Consider the following 14867-nt stretch of genomic DNA (forward strand, 5'->3'; position numbering starts at 1 on the left):
TCCTAACAAAATCAAAATCATCCTAAAATAATTATAGTGATTATTTAATGGTTGCTCCAATTGTGTAATAATTATTTAATAGTAATTGCAATGTTGCTGAGTAGTCACTAATCATTATTATAATAATTTTATAATGATTTTAATTTTTTTAAAATTATTTTAATTAAAATTTAAATAATATTTTCAAATTAATAAAAATATTTTAATAAAAAAAATACTCAGAAAAATAATTTATTTTAGTATATTATAATAGTATTACTATATATATATATATATATAAAAGGATGAGCAACCGATTCAAAATTTAATTGATTAAATTGAATAAATCAAAACTAATTAAATAAAAAAAATAAGACAAACTGAATCGATAAAATTTTACTATAAAAAATTAAAATTTTAAATTAATGGAATCGAACCAAACTAAAAATAATTTTAATATAGAAATGCAATAAATATCCTTTTACTATGTCTTTGAAAAGATATATACACAGCTCATATAATGATGTATTTATAATTCATCAAAAACTTACAAAAACACTTAAACAATAATATAGCTTCCTATTTTTTTTTTAAAAAATAATTATTAATCTATTTTAAACACCTTTTCATATAGTTTAATCTCTCTTGTACTATTTTTTAATTATAGGAAATCAAATTTGATCAATTTAAAGATATAAAATAAATTTAAATAGTGATTTAAAAATTTAAATATGGATAAAATTTTGATTAATTAGGATATCGTTAATTTAAAAATTGATGTAGATAAAAATGCTGGTCAGAAAGTTGAATCCCAAATAAGCGGATCTAGAACTACACGTGGCGTTCCTCAGTTTCCCTATAAATAAACGTGTTGGAAACTTTGAGCTTCACAACAAACGAGGCCCTCCGACTGTGTGCTCTGCGTCCTCTTCCACGTCATCCCTCGCCGTCTCCGATCTCCGCCCCCACGTCGATCGTTGCCGCCGCCGTGTTGCCAGTTTCGCGGTGGAGAGACTCGCCGGAGACCGAAATCGCCCGCGTCCGACGTAAATGCCTATAGCCTCACCGCCGCTGCCCTCGGGATCGCTGCCGCCTCCTGCCGCTTCTGCCATCGTTGCACGGCTGGATCCCAAGGCCCACCCTGCCGTCTCCTTCCTGACCTCTCTCTGCTCCCCCTCGCCGGAGTTCGCCGACCAAACTTTCTTCAGGGGCAGCGACACCACCACCTGAGAAACCATACTCTCGCAGACGATCGATGTCGTCGGCCGTGGATTCAACCAATTCCCCTGAAGCATCTCTTAGCATATCCATGAAACAAGAAGATCACAACAAGATGAACTCTGGAAGAATTACTGAGGATGGTTCGGTGGACAGAAAGGGAAATCCGGCCGTTAAATCGACCACCGGCGGCTGGAAATCATCCACGCTCTTGCTAGGTAAATCAGTAAAACACGACAAATTAAATCCCTGTGTCTTCTCTGCTCGATTCACATGTTTAATTTGTCGATCGTTTCGCAGTTAATTTCGGTCTCGTAACGCTCGCGTTCTTCGGAGTCGGCGTGAATCTGGTGCTGTTCTTGACGAGAGTGATGCGGCAAGACAATGCCGAGGCGGCAAACAACGTGAGCAAATGGACCGGCACCGTCTACATCTTCTCCCTCATCGGCGCTTTCATGAGCGATTCCTACTGGGGCAGATACCTGACTTGCGCAGTCTTCCAGGGGATCTACGTGCTGGTATTCGATCGCCGGAATATTCTTCTTCCGTTGAAGGAGGAGATTTTTTGATTGATTAAGTGATTGATTCTGGCTCTGTTTTGGTGTTCGACAGGGTTTGGTGATCTTGTCGTTGACGTCGTGGCTGTTGCTGCTGAAGCCGTCGGGGTGTGGAGATGGGGAGCTGCCGTGCCGGCCTCCGTCCGTTCTCGGAAGTTCACTCTTCTACATATCGATCTACTTGATCGCCTTCGGGAACGGCGGCTACCAGCCATCCATCGCCACGTTCGGCTCCGACCAATTCGACGAGACCGACCCTCTCGAGAGGCATTCCAAGGTGGCCTTCTTCAGCTACTTTTACCTGGCGCTCAACGTCGGCTCCCTCTTCTCCAACAGCGTCTTGGTGTACTACGAAGATACCGGCAGCTGGATGATCGGATTCTGGGTGTCAGCTGGTTCGGCTATCGCCGCCCTGCTTCTCTTCTTGCTGGGGACTCCGAGGTACCGCCATTTCAACCCATCTGGGAATCCGTTGACGAGGATCGCTCAGGTGTTCGTCGCGTCCTTCCGCAAATGGAAAGTTGAAGTCCCCGGCGACTCCGGCATGCTCCATGAAGTCGAGGGAAGGGACTCTGCCATCGCCGGAAGCAGGAAGATCCTTCACAGTGACGATTTCAAGTACTTTCCTGAATTCGTGGTTCAATTATGATCGATCGATCTCTCGCTCGCAGAGCATAATCCATGCCGTGCTGTGGGAAATTGCAGGTTACTGGACAAGGCGGCCGTCGTGATCACTGAAGATCATCAGAGAGATGATCCGTGGAGGCTCTGCACGGTGACGCAGGTGGAGGAGGTGAAGTGCGTGTTGAAGATGCTCCCCATTTGGCTCAGCACCATCATTTACTCTGTGGTCTTCACGCAAATGGCTTCGATTTTTGTGGAGCAAGGAGCCTCCATGAACACCGAGATCGCCGGATTCCGCATCCCGGCGGCGAGCATGTCGGTGTTCGATCTGCTAAGCGTCATCTTCTTCATCTTCGTGTACCGGCAGGTGCTGATCCCGGTGGTGTCGCGGGTGTCGAGCAACCCGAAGGGGATAAGCGAGCTGCAGCGGATGGGGGTGGGGCTGGTGATCGGGATGCTGGCCATGGTGGTGGCCGGGCTGGTGGAGGTGGAGAGGCTCAAGTGGGTGGAGGTGGAGCACGAGCCGAGCTCGCTGACGGTGCTGTGGCAGATCCCGCAGTACGCGCTGATCGGGGCGTCGGAGGTATTCATGTACGTCGGACAGCTGGAGTTCTTCAACGGCCAGGCGCCGGACGGGATCAAGAGCTTCGGGAGCTCTCTCTGCATGGCCTCCATCTCCCTAGGGAACTACGTCAGCATCATGCTGGTGAACATCGTCATGAGCGTGACGGCAAAGGGGGACAGCCCCGGCTGGATACCGGGGAACTTGAACTCAGGCCATCTCGATAGGTTCTACTTCCTCCTCGCCGGCCTCACTCTGATCGATTTCATAGTCTACTTGGTGTGTGCCAAATGGTACAAGAACATCGAACTCGAACGTGAGGAAGAAGATACAGATTTGAGCCACCAAATCTAAATTTATGTATCAATCTATCTATCTCCTAAATAAATCAGTAGATTTTATGTTGATCAGTTTCAATAAATATGAACTTTATGAAAGCACTTTCTCCTAAATAAGTACGTATTTTCATCACTATTCCATAAGCTTTCCACTCAGTGTTGGCATATCGTCCTCTAAATCCTGTGATCTTGCTTACGGATTTAGGCGCACCTAGTGTGCTGAGATCTCTATCGTTACATCCTATTTTATATTAATAAATCCAATTATGTTATCAATGGGATAAAAGTAATATTAAAAATTGAATCAATAACTAATAAATAGCTAATTTTAATTCATCGTAAAGGGTCCTCGGGGCTATAGTATCATAGTAAGATATATAGATCGTCATCCAAGTATTTACAGTTCAATCCCAAGTTATGGTATATTTGTAGAAATTTTAATTCCAAATGAGGGGCATGATCAAAAGATACTGGGCTTCTGGGCTGGCCGCTATATGTGCGCTTCCCGATTTATTCTATTAGTCGGTGGAAAGCTTTCGTGAGACCGGATCGGTCACCTCCAGAGATAGTCAATGAAGTTAACTGGAATTATTATTTTTTAAAATTTATCGTAAAGGACTATTGTTTCTTATTTGTTGCCAAAGATCCTCCAAACGCAAGATTGAGCCAACAATCCTAAGTCATTTTCAATTTGGGGGGGGGGGGGGGGGGGGTCAAGAGAGAGAGCATCGATCCCATCTTCTTGATAGAGCATCGATCCCATCTGAGTTAAGTCAGATGGAATTGTCGGTGATGTGGTGTTTTCTTTGTTGACTGACTCGCTAGACCCCCAAAACAAAGAAGAACCGAAGGTGTCCAAAAGTCTTCGATCAATGGTGCCTGCGGTCTGACCCTTTGACGCTTAAGTCAATCTATGATGATAGAAATGAAGAAAATAATAGTACTATAATGAAATGACTAAATGTATCTGGAGGCGACGACACGGAGCTGGATACAGGATGGATCTGGAGGCAACGACATAGAGCCGGAATATGACAGTGGTACGCAGGCCGAAATATGACAGCGACACGTAGTTGAAATATGATAGCAGCATGCAAGCCGAAATATAACAACAACACGTAGGTCGAAATACAACAACGACATGTAGGCCGGACCACAGAACGACACACATGACAAAACACGACAATGACACGAGGGTTGAAAATAGCAACACGAAGGCCGGAAATAGCAACACGTAGGTCGAAATACATCAACGACTCAAAGGTCGGAATGCATCAATGGCTCAAAGGCCAGAATGCAACCATGACTTATAGGTCAGAATATATTAGCAGCTCGAAGGCTGAATCACAAGTTAGATTGGAGCACAATGGCAGCTAGAGCTCGGGGGCCCAATCAACATTGGAGGCATATGACAGTACAAAACTAAGCCAAAGATTGTCGAGTCTACATCAGAGATGACCTGTGATGAGGCAGCAAGAGAGGCGGCAGGTTGTGGTGTCCTGGAGGGCGGCGTGGACTGATCATAGCGCGAGGGCAGCAACCCTAGAGCATGAAGACAGTCCCTCAGCGCTGGAGAGGGTCGAGGGTGGCCAGCAGCGGCCGCTGGAGGCAGCGGCGACTGCTAGAGGCGATGGAGGAGTTGTGAGTGAGAGGGGAGGCGACGCGGTAGAGCTGGCTTGTGAAGCGGCATGCGTTGTGTTGGTGCAAGAGAGGCGACGGGTTGTGGTGTCCTGGAGGGCGGCGTGGACTGATCGTAGCGCGAGGGAAGCAACCCTAGAGCATGAAGACAGGCCCTCAGCACTGGAGAGGGTCGAGGGTGGCCAGCAGCGGTCGCTAGAGGCAGCGACGACTACTAGAGGCGATGGAGGAGCTGTGAGTGAGAGGGGAGGCGACGCGGTAGAGCTGGCTTGTGAAGCGGTGTGCGTTGTGTTGGTGCAAGGAGCATCAGACGATCGAACCTATGTTTTGATTATGACAAAGGGTTCAAAAGTTAAGATGTCTTGTGATCTAACAAGTGGAACTAAGTTTGCAGGAAACTCCTAAGTATTCTTAGGCAAAAGTCTAAGTGGATTTTAGGCAGGTGGAAAACCTTATGGATCGATAACCCTAGGTCACAGGGGGACATAACCCTAGGTTATGGAAAATCCTAGCTGCGGTTAGGCAATGAAATCCTGGTCCGGGGGGCTGGGCGAAGTTTTGGCGGATCGAGGACTTTGGGCGACATCCTAAAGTCGAGGACTCTATGTGAAAATCCTGGGGGTCAAGGACACCAGGTGGAAGTCTAGACGGGTCGTGGAGCGGGCATTCAGCATGAAGTCTTGGAGTCTCGGACGCGAAGCAAAAGTCCAAATGGTCTGGAGGACTGGTTTGACAAATGTAATTTTTCCTGAGAGGAGTAGGTGAGGACGCGTTCCCTGAAGAGGGAACAGTAGGCCTCAGTTCGACTTAGGGTTTCTGGGAAATCTGAAAGTCAGAACTAAATAATCCGGAGACTGTTGAAGTTACATTTTATAATATTTGCCTACTTCTCTAACTCTGTTTTGCAGGAAACTAATATTTTGTAGGTTGAAGTTTGCAGCTTTGATCGGTCGACCGAACCCTGGAGATCAGATAAGCTTCTGGCTAAGTCTCAGCCAAGGGATCGATCAACCGAACCTCGAGTTCAGTTGACTGAACGATCGATAGGCGTTGACTTAATCGGACCGGGTTAATCAGACCAAATAAGCAAGCAAGGAAAGCAAGATAATCGACCGAACGGTGGGATCGGTCGACCGAACGAAGGCTCTATCCGAAGCATCAGCATCTAGATGGAAAGTTGGGTGAGTTCAGCAGGTTTAGTCGATTGATCAAGGGGATCGGCTGATCAGCATCGAGTCAAAAACTGATCCCGAGATCAATGGATCTGGATCAGGTCTAGCTTGGCTATAAAATGGGGTTAGACCAGCAGCTTCGAGACATTGATTCCGAACGACTTTTGCTCTTACGTGCTGCTAAGAAAAGCCCTCAATAACACTATAACGCTGCTCCAATGATCTAGCATAAGAATCTTCATATCTGTAGTTGTTGGTATACTTTACCTTACAGTCATTTTAATATTGTAATTTTTGTACTTATTCAGAACTGATAGTGAATTGCTCAACGAAAAGTGATCAACGATCATGGGCCTTGGAATAATAGTCGTCATAGGCTCCGAACCATGTAAAAGAAACATGTTAGCATTGTTTTACTTTTCTATCTTTATTTCGCTGCTGTTTACTCTTCGTTTTTGAAACGAACATGAAAAAGCCATGAGTGATATTCACCCCCCCTTTCTAGCACATCTCGATTCTATAATTGGTATTAGAGCAGGACTGCTCTTAATCGATACAACTACCGTCCGAGTATTTTTTGTCACTTTTTTGTTAATTTTTTTAAAAAATAAATTCTTATGTCTTTTTTCTATTTTTAAATTTTTGCTATAAGTCAAAATTGGTCTAATAACCTCTCTTGGCAAATTTGTTGATTTGTCAAATTTTTTCTCGAAATTGATGTAACACCATTTGAGCTGATTTATTGCCTTATTTTCCTACCGCACTATTAATCTAAGACTAAGTCTTGAAACAAGTTTCATCATTTTTGTCTTGCAAGAGTCTTTTTTCTAAATGGCCCGCCAAGAAGGCTACAACATTGCTCGCCTACCAAGTTGGAACATTCAGCAACGTAAAGGATCTCTGGCAAAAGTTGATCAAATTTCACGAAGGAACCTCCGACCCTAAGGTATGTAAGAAAGATTTGTTATTAAATAAATGATATAATATTAAAATGTAGGAAGGTGAGTCAACGAGCCAGTTATACGCTCGCATCCAAGATCTTCTGAACAACCTCCACGCAATCGAACAAAAAAAATGGAGAATCGTGACATCATCAGGTACACACTGAATGCTTTTTTGAGGAATACCTTATGGGCATCGATGGTAAATGCCTACAAAGTATCAAGGATCTTTCAATTATTAGATTGATGAATTATTTTTTGATTTTGAGTTACACGAACAGACTAATGCATGCACGGTTGAGAAAGGTATTGCTTTAATTGCAGGAACAAGCAGAATACGAGAACCAAAAATCAAGCGTCGGACCGAACCCGAGCCCGAAGACAAATTAGACTCAGAAGACAATGACAAAATTACTGCGGAGCTCATGAAACTGGTACAAAAAATGTACAAAAAAAAAAGGTGATGCAATCGAACATAAAGGCCAAAGTCACCTACTACGGCTGCAATAAGAAGGGACATATCAAGCCTGAATGTTCAAACCAAAAGCAAAGAATAAGGAAGACATTGAAAACAACATGGTTCGAATCCTCAGAAGAATTGGATGAAGAACACAAGCAACCAAGCTTCGTTGCTCTACCAGCACATGCGTACATTGTCGAAACTGAGTCCGAGTTCGAAATCGGAGCTGAATCAGAAGCCAAGTCCGAAAGAAGCCACAGATCCATATTTGTTTCCAAAGGGCCAAACAACATTGTAAGTTATCTGGTCGCTGGTACTCAAGTAGATGAATTACAAAACTTAATTGAATACTTATTGAGAAAATTAGCTAAGTCTAATATCCAGGTCAAGTCACTCCAAAAGGAGATTGAATCCCTTAAGGAGTAGACTAACCCAAGCTCTTTGACTGAACAAGTTCAAGATGGAACCTCAACTCAAGTTCAACAACTTGAAGAAGAAAATTTTAACTTAAAAACTCAAGTCAAAGAACTCAATGACTCATTGGAATGGTTCACTTTGAGTTCCAAGAACCTTGATCTAATTTTTGGAAAATAAAGGACCGTATACAATCAATTCGGACTTAAATATAAGGCCAAACAAAGATTCAGATCATACCTATCTTTAGTAAATCGATCAAATAGAAACTTAGTCCAAGCATGGGTCCTCAAGCCTAACCTGACTAATCAAGTTAGATTTAAACAATATTGGATCCCCAAGGATCAAATCTACTACCTTGATAGACCTTATCAAGGCTATAATCTAGGGGGGAGCTAATATAAAGACCATTTTCATTAGATAAACCTGATTAATGTTTGATTGACTATTTTTTATGCATATTTAGATTAGGATAGATAAAGACTTAGGTTTGATCGACACTTGTTTAGTTAGACCAAGGATTCTTGGAAAGAAAATTAAATATTTAATTTTTTTAAAAGACTTTTTCTAGAAGTGGTTATTATTCCAATATCCAAGAAGGTCTAATGCCTCGCCACAACTTGAACGCCAATTATTAAAATGAATGATTGATTGACTAACTGTTAAACATTATTTTAACTCAAATATAAATCAATCCTTATATTTGAATTTAAAGATTAAATTAGTCATCTCACAAAATCTATAATTCAAACATAATTTAAATTGAGAATTAGTCTAACCTAATTCAAACAAATCAATTTCAATTTTGAAATGTTAATAATTTTTAAAACCTTAATTTAATTTTAAAATCTTAATTAATTTAAAAATGTTAACTAATTTTAAAATTTTAATTAATTTTAAAACTTTAATTAATTTCAAAACTTTAATTAATTTCAATTAATTTTAAAACTGATTTAATCTTTAAACTCAATTATTCTTCAAATTTAATTATTTTTATATGTTAATTAATTTTTAAATCAGAAATTAATCTCAAATCATAATTAATTTTAAAATCTTACTAACTTTAAAATGTTAATTAATCTTCCAAATCTTAATTATTTTTTAAATATTAATTAAAAATTTTAAAATTTAATTATTCAAACGTAAATATTCTAAAAAAAATAATTCAAACTTAGTTATTTTTTGAAAATCAAAATACTTAAATATTTTGAAAATTTTAAATTCGAACTTAATAGTTTTTAAAATTCAAAATCAACTTCAAAATTAACGTGACTCCATCTCATATAAATTTATAAGCTTAACATGTTTGATAACTTAGAAAGGGTAAGATGGAAAATCAGGAAAATAAATACTTATTTTAAATATGTTCTTAATTTTTTTTTGTTTGGACTCTTGAATTCCCAAATTTAAATAAGATACCTAATTTTTCTTTGGGCATTAATCAAGGGGGAGAAAAAGGGAGTTAAATTAGTTTCAATTGTCAAAGTATTTGTCAAAAGCAAGTTAAGGTTTTTTTTTTTAAACTATTTTTGAAAGTTTAACTATTTTTTTAAAAAGACCTTAAATATTTTTGAAAAATCAAGTTTAAATATTTTTATCTGGAAAAATAAGATTTTGAAAAGTATTTTTAACTAAGGTTTTTTGCCCTTTTTCAAAAGGCTAAGAACTTGAAAAAGTTTTTTAAAATCTAAGAATTTAGCTAAGTTTTTTTAATAAGGAAAAAGCTAAGTTCTTTCTCAAAACCTTTAGGTATCTTTTAAAAATTTTCTTTCAAGGCTTTACAAAAAGGCTAAGTTTCTTGTTAAATTAAAAGCTGTAAATTTTTAAAAAACTAAGTTTCAAAAGTTATATTTTTAGCCAAGTTCCTTCCAAAAACATAAGTATTGTTTAAAATCTTTTTCCACAAGTTTTTAGCTATGTTAAACTCCCTATTTGAATTAATTTTTTTCACTCTCCTTTTCAAAGTTTCTTAAAATAAAAATTCTACTATATCAAAAAGAAGAGTTTTCAAAGACAAAGTATTGTTCAAAGTCTTTGAAAAGCTAAAATATTATATTTTGAAATTAAGTTCTTTTTTCCTCCCTAAATTATTTTTGATATATGTCAAAGGGAGAGAGAATATTCAAAAGTTAAGGAGGAGAGAAAGTTAAGGGATTAAGGGGAGCTAACAAGTTAATTCTTTTTCTTTATAAATGAATCTATTAACTTTTGCTATATGTTGCATTTTTTTCCCTATATGTTGATATATGTTTTACTTAACTTTTGAATCAAGTTGTCATAATAAAAAAGGGAGAGATTGTTGATGCAGGGAGCACCAGACGATCAAACTTATGTTTTGATCATGACAAAGGGTTTAAAAGTTAAGATATCTTATGATCTAATAAGTGTAATTGAGCTTGCAAGAAAATCCTAAGTGTTCTTAAGTAAAAGTTCTAGTGGATTCTAGGCAGGTGGAAAACCCTAGGGGAGGTAACCCAAGATCCTAGGGGGATGTAACCCTAGGTTATGGAAAGTCCTAGCTACGGTTAGGCAACGAAATCTTGGTCCGGGGGACTAGGCGAAGTCTTGGCGGGTCGAGGACTTTGGGTGAAATCCTAGAGTCGAGGACTCTAGGTGAAAATCCTGGGAGTCGTGGACACCAGGTGGAAGTCTGGATGGGTCGTGGAGCAGACGCTCAACATGAAGTCCTGGAGTCTTGGAAGCTAAGCAAAAGTCCAGACGGTCTGGAGGGCCGGTCTAGCAAAAAGTGTTGGTGCAATTGACCTCTAGGGTTTCAATGTTTGACAATGCACCCAAGCCAGGTCAATTTGACCAAGGGTTAATCGAAATAGGACTTGATGTTTAGAAGAGAGTAGTTAAGTCAGGACTAGATGACTAACAAGGGTAAGTCCTAATCGAAGGATTAGGCAAGTAGAAGTCCTGGTGAGTGAAGTCGGGCCTTAGTGAGTGAAGCTAGGTAGTGGAAATCCTGGTGAGTGAAGGCAGACCCTAGTGAGTGAAGGTAGGTGAAGGAAGTCCTGGTGAGTGAAGTCAGGCAATGGAAGTCCTAGTGAGTGAAGTTAGGCAACCCTAGGGAGGTGACCCTAGGTCAACGAGCCAATCAGATATCTAGTTATAGGAAGTCCAGTTGATTCTGTAGACCTGATAATTGGCAAAATTGGTAAGTAAAGGTAAGTCACTGAAGGAGAGTGACTAAGTGAAGACGTGCCCTGGTCGAGGAGACAGTAGGCGTTGATCTAAGTTAGGTCTATTTCGGATCCCTAATCTGAGACCTTGACTAGTTTCTGGTCTTAGAATGATAGAAACCAATTACTACCACTTATTATTGTGCTAACTTTATTTTGTATGGTAGATGTTTTATTTATTAGACTAACATATTTTGCAGGATAAAAATGAGCAAAAGCCTTCAGATGAACAGTGTCCGAAGGCGCCTTCGTACTGTTCATGGAAGGCGCCTTCCAAGGGATGAAGTTTGACATTTGGAGCAAATAGCTCACATAATTTGCGGGATAAAATTTATCCCATTGGAGGCCTTCAACACCTATGGAAGGCGCCTTCCATGCTCTATTTAAGGTTGCTCACCCAAAGCTTCTTCAATAACTCAGATATAAGCTTCTGTGCATCGATTGAGGTTCCGACTACTTCGGCCTACTGCTGTGACTCTGATACTACGTTGTTGCTCCCGACTACTACCGAGGAATCGACCGACACTGAGCCAAACCTAACAATCTTCGAAGGTGTTGGGTAACGACCTGTAATTAAGTTTTAATTATTTGCAATAGGACAAGTGCAATGTGTTGCACTTGTTCCTTCTTTCTCTGTACTCGATTATCTCTTCTGGAGGGACTGGAAGAGGTTTATAGTGATTTACCCATCGATAGGCCCGCGAGACTTGGGTCTTGGAGTAGGAGTCGCCGAAGGTTCCGAACCAAGTAAACCGACCATGTCTTCTGGTGTTTGATAGCCATGATTTTGGCTATATTATTGTGAATCATAATGCATGTTTTTATTAGTTTATTCATATCTTAATCTCTCATTAGCATCATATCTCAATATTGCATTTGATTTTGGACTTAATTGCAAATTAGCTAGTTTTCATGGTATTTGATGCTAATATTTGACTCTTATTTTGTAGGCATAAAAAGGGGTATGGACCCGATCAGATTGGACCACACTTGGGCTCAAATCAAAGGCAAATCAAGTCGATCAAGTCTCGGAGCATTATGGGCCATTCATCCAAGATTGATCAGATCTGAGCCATCCATTGAAGATCTGGCCGATCCAACTTAATGGGGAGCAGATCTGAGCCATTTATGAAGATCCAGAAGTTTTGATCCAGATCTGAGTTCATCCAGCCATTGATCCATCCGAATAAATTTGGACCGTTCATTTAAGACTGGTCGGATCTGGGCCATCCAGTGATGATCTGATCGATCCGACCTACAGGAGAGTAGATCCAGACCCTAGATCAACATCAGTACCTTCGGATCGGATTTTGGATGACTCTTCACCGTTGAATTAGGTCCAAATCAATCTCAGCCGTCGGTTCAAATCTGAGATCTGTTTAAATGAGAAGCTACAGTGTTCCAGCGTCTTGGTCGATTCCTCCGCACTGTGCTTCGCGTCCCGCGGCGAGTTTTCTTCAGGATTTCGGCCCCATCCTCCTTCAGATCTACTTCTCAACAAGTCTAATTGGCGTTGGAGCTTCCATTCTTTTGCTTCTAGGCTCGGATCTTTTGCACGCGCCGGCGAACATCTCTCCGGAGCTCAGATCTGTTCGTATGTCCTCTGTTTCAGCCATCATCGGGGGAATTCTTCGGTGATAGTGGCTTGCTCTCTATCAGAGAGCATAGATCTAGAGAAATCGGATTTAAGATCTGCGGAATTTCGAACTTTGCAGTTCCAATCTTCACCAGCTTTTCCAGGAAAGTTTTCTTTGGTGCTGGAAGAGATTGAATTGAGTTGAAGTTTTCATTCAATTAGCTTGTGTTGTAGCAAGAGAAGGCTTGTTAGAGGAGTGGATTTGGATAGAGATGGCTTAGATTTAGATTTTACAGATTATTGTTTCTGCAATTCTGTTTTATTAGATTTTGTTTTTGAATTCCTGTTCTTTGAATCTGAATTGAGTAGTTATAGTTGTGGTTCTTTAGATTTCATTTCTGCAATAAAATTTTGTGCATCTTGTTTCTTTAATTAGAGATGAATTAGATTTAAATTCTGCAAGTTTATGATTTCTGCATATTTGCTTCTTTTAGATTTCGTTGTTAAATTTCTTGTTCTCTAATGTAATTAGCTAAAATTTTAATTCTTAACTTAGGATTTGAATTGAAAGTCATCACTCCAACTTATCTGCAGAAAACTTTAAAAGAAGAATAATTCTAATGTAAAATCAATCATCCTACAATTAGTTTCCTTGTGAGATTCGACTTGGGACTTCATGCTACATGTTTTATCTTTAGTTTTGGAATGTTTCAAATCTTTATTAATTTGATGAACAATGTGACACTTAGATTTTGTGCTTATCAAATTTTGGCGCCGTTGCCGGGAAAACTAGTGGAGTTTGCTTGTTTTTAGATTGCGTATAGTTCATCTTTTCTTTGTTTTCACTTTTTTGATTTTATTGTCTATCTATTTTTATTCTAACTATTGATTTTTGGTGATATGACCAGGTCCTCGTGTGGTAAACTACTTGATTTTGATCCAGAAATTGAAAGGACCTTCAGAGCTTTGAGAATTCAAGAGAACATTTCAGAGGACTTAGGAAGTTCTTTATCATCTTCAGATACCCCTATGGCTGATCATAGTAGAACAATGAAGGAGCTTGCAGCTCCTGATGAGGCTTTCAAATATTCTTGCATTACATATCCAGATTTGGTAGGAGACTTCGAGCTTAGATCTGGACTGATTCATTTGCTGCCCAAATATCAAGGATTATCTGGAGAAGACCCAAATAGACATTTGCATGAATTCTATGTGGTATGTTCAACCATGAAGCCACAAGGAATCTCAGAAGAAGATATCAAGCTGAGGGCTTTTCCATTTTCATTGACTGGAGTAGCAAAAGATTGGCTGTATTATTTGCCACCAGGATATATTACTTCTTGGATAGATATGAAGAAGGCTTTCTTGGAGAAATTCTTTCCAGCTTCAAGAACTGCAATTATCAGGAAAAGTATCTGTGGGATTCAGCAAGTGGTGGGAGAGACATTATACGACTATTGGGAGCGATTCAAGAAATTATGTTCAAGTTGTCCTCAACACCAGATCAGTGAGCAGCTACTAGTCCAATACTTCTATGAGGGTTTACTACCTATGGACAGGAGTATGATAGATGCAGCAGCTGGAGGAGCTTTAGTGAACAAGACTCCAGAACAAGCTAGGGAGCTTATTCCAAACATGGCAGAAAATTCACAACAATTTGGAAGTAGATCTTTGACAACAAGAGGGGTTGGAGAGGTTCAAATGGTTTCCAATGAACAAAAGGAGATAAGAAGCTCATTATTGGAGTTAACATCTTTGGTAAAGCAATTGGCACTGAATAATGCTAATCAAGCTTCCATTTTGCCAAGTACACAGTTTCCATATCAATCGAAGGGAGTTTGTGGCATTTGTTCAAGCCAAGACCACAATTCAGAATTGTGTCCAAATCTTCATCAAGATGAGTCAGTAGCAGCATTTTCTAGAGCTCAGTTTCCTCAAAAATATGACCCCTACTCCTCTACTTATAATCCTGGTTGGAGAGATCATCCTAATTTTAAGTTCAGCAACTCATTCTATCAACAACCATCTTCAAATCAGCAGTTCAGCCACACTTCCAGCAGTTTCCAGCAACCTCAGCAAAGTTTCCAACAGCAAAATCAGTCTTTCCAGCAGTGTTTTCAACCTGCAAATCAATTCCAGCAGCAATTTCAGCCTTTTCAGCAGTTTCCAAATCAAAATCAGCAATGACAATTCCAAAATCAGG

General features: G+C 39.9%; 1 protein-coding gene across 1 annotated transcript; it reads left to right on the forward strand.

Moving 5' to 3' along the window:
* Positions 1-874: 874 nt before the first annotated feature.
* Positions 875-3301, forward strand: LOC122034844 (protein NRT1/ PTR FAMILY 7.2-like). The gene is made up of 4 exons (XM_042594210.1): positions 875-1415; positions 1498-1715; positions 1810-2372; positions 2460-3301. The coding sequence occupies exons 1-4, from the start codon at positions 1235-1237 to the stop codon at positions 3292-3294; spliced, it is 1797 nt and encodes a 598-aa protein (XP_042450144.1). The 5' UTR covers positions 875-1234; the 3' UTR covers positions 3295-3301.
* Positions 3302-14867: the final 11566 nt, after the last annotated feature.

This window comes from Zingiber officinale, chromosome 11B, assembly GCF_018446385.1.
Source record: "Zingiber officinale cultivar Zhangliang chromosome 11B, Zo_v1.1, whole genome shotgun sequence".
Lineage (NCBI taxonomy): Eukaryota > Viridiplantae > Streptophyta > Magnoliopsida > Zingiberales > Zingiberaceae > Zingiber > Zingiber officinale.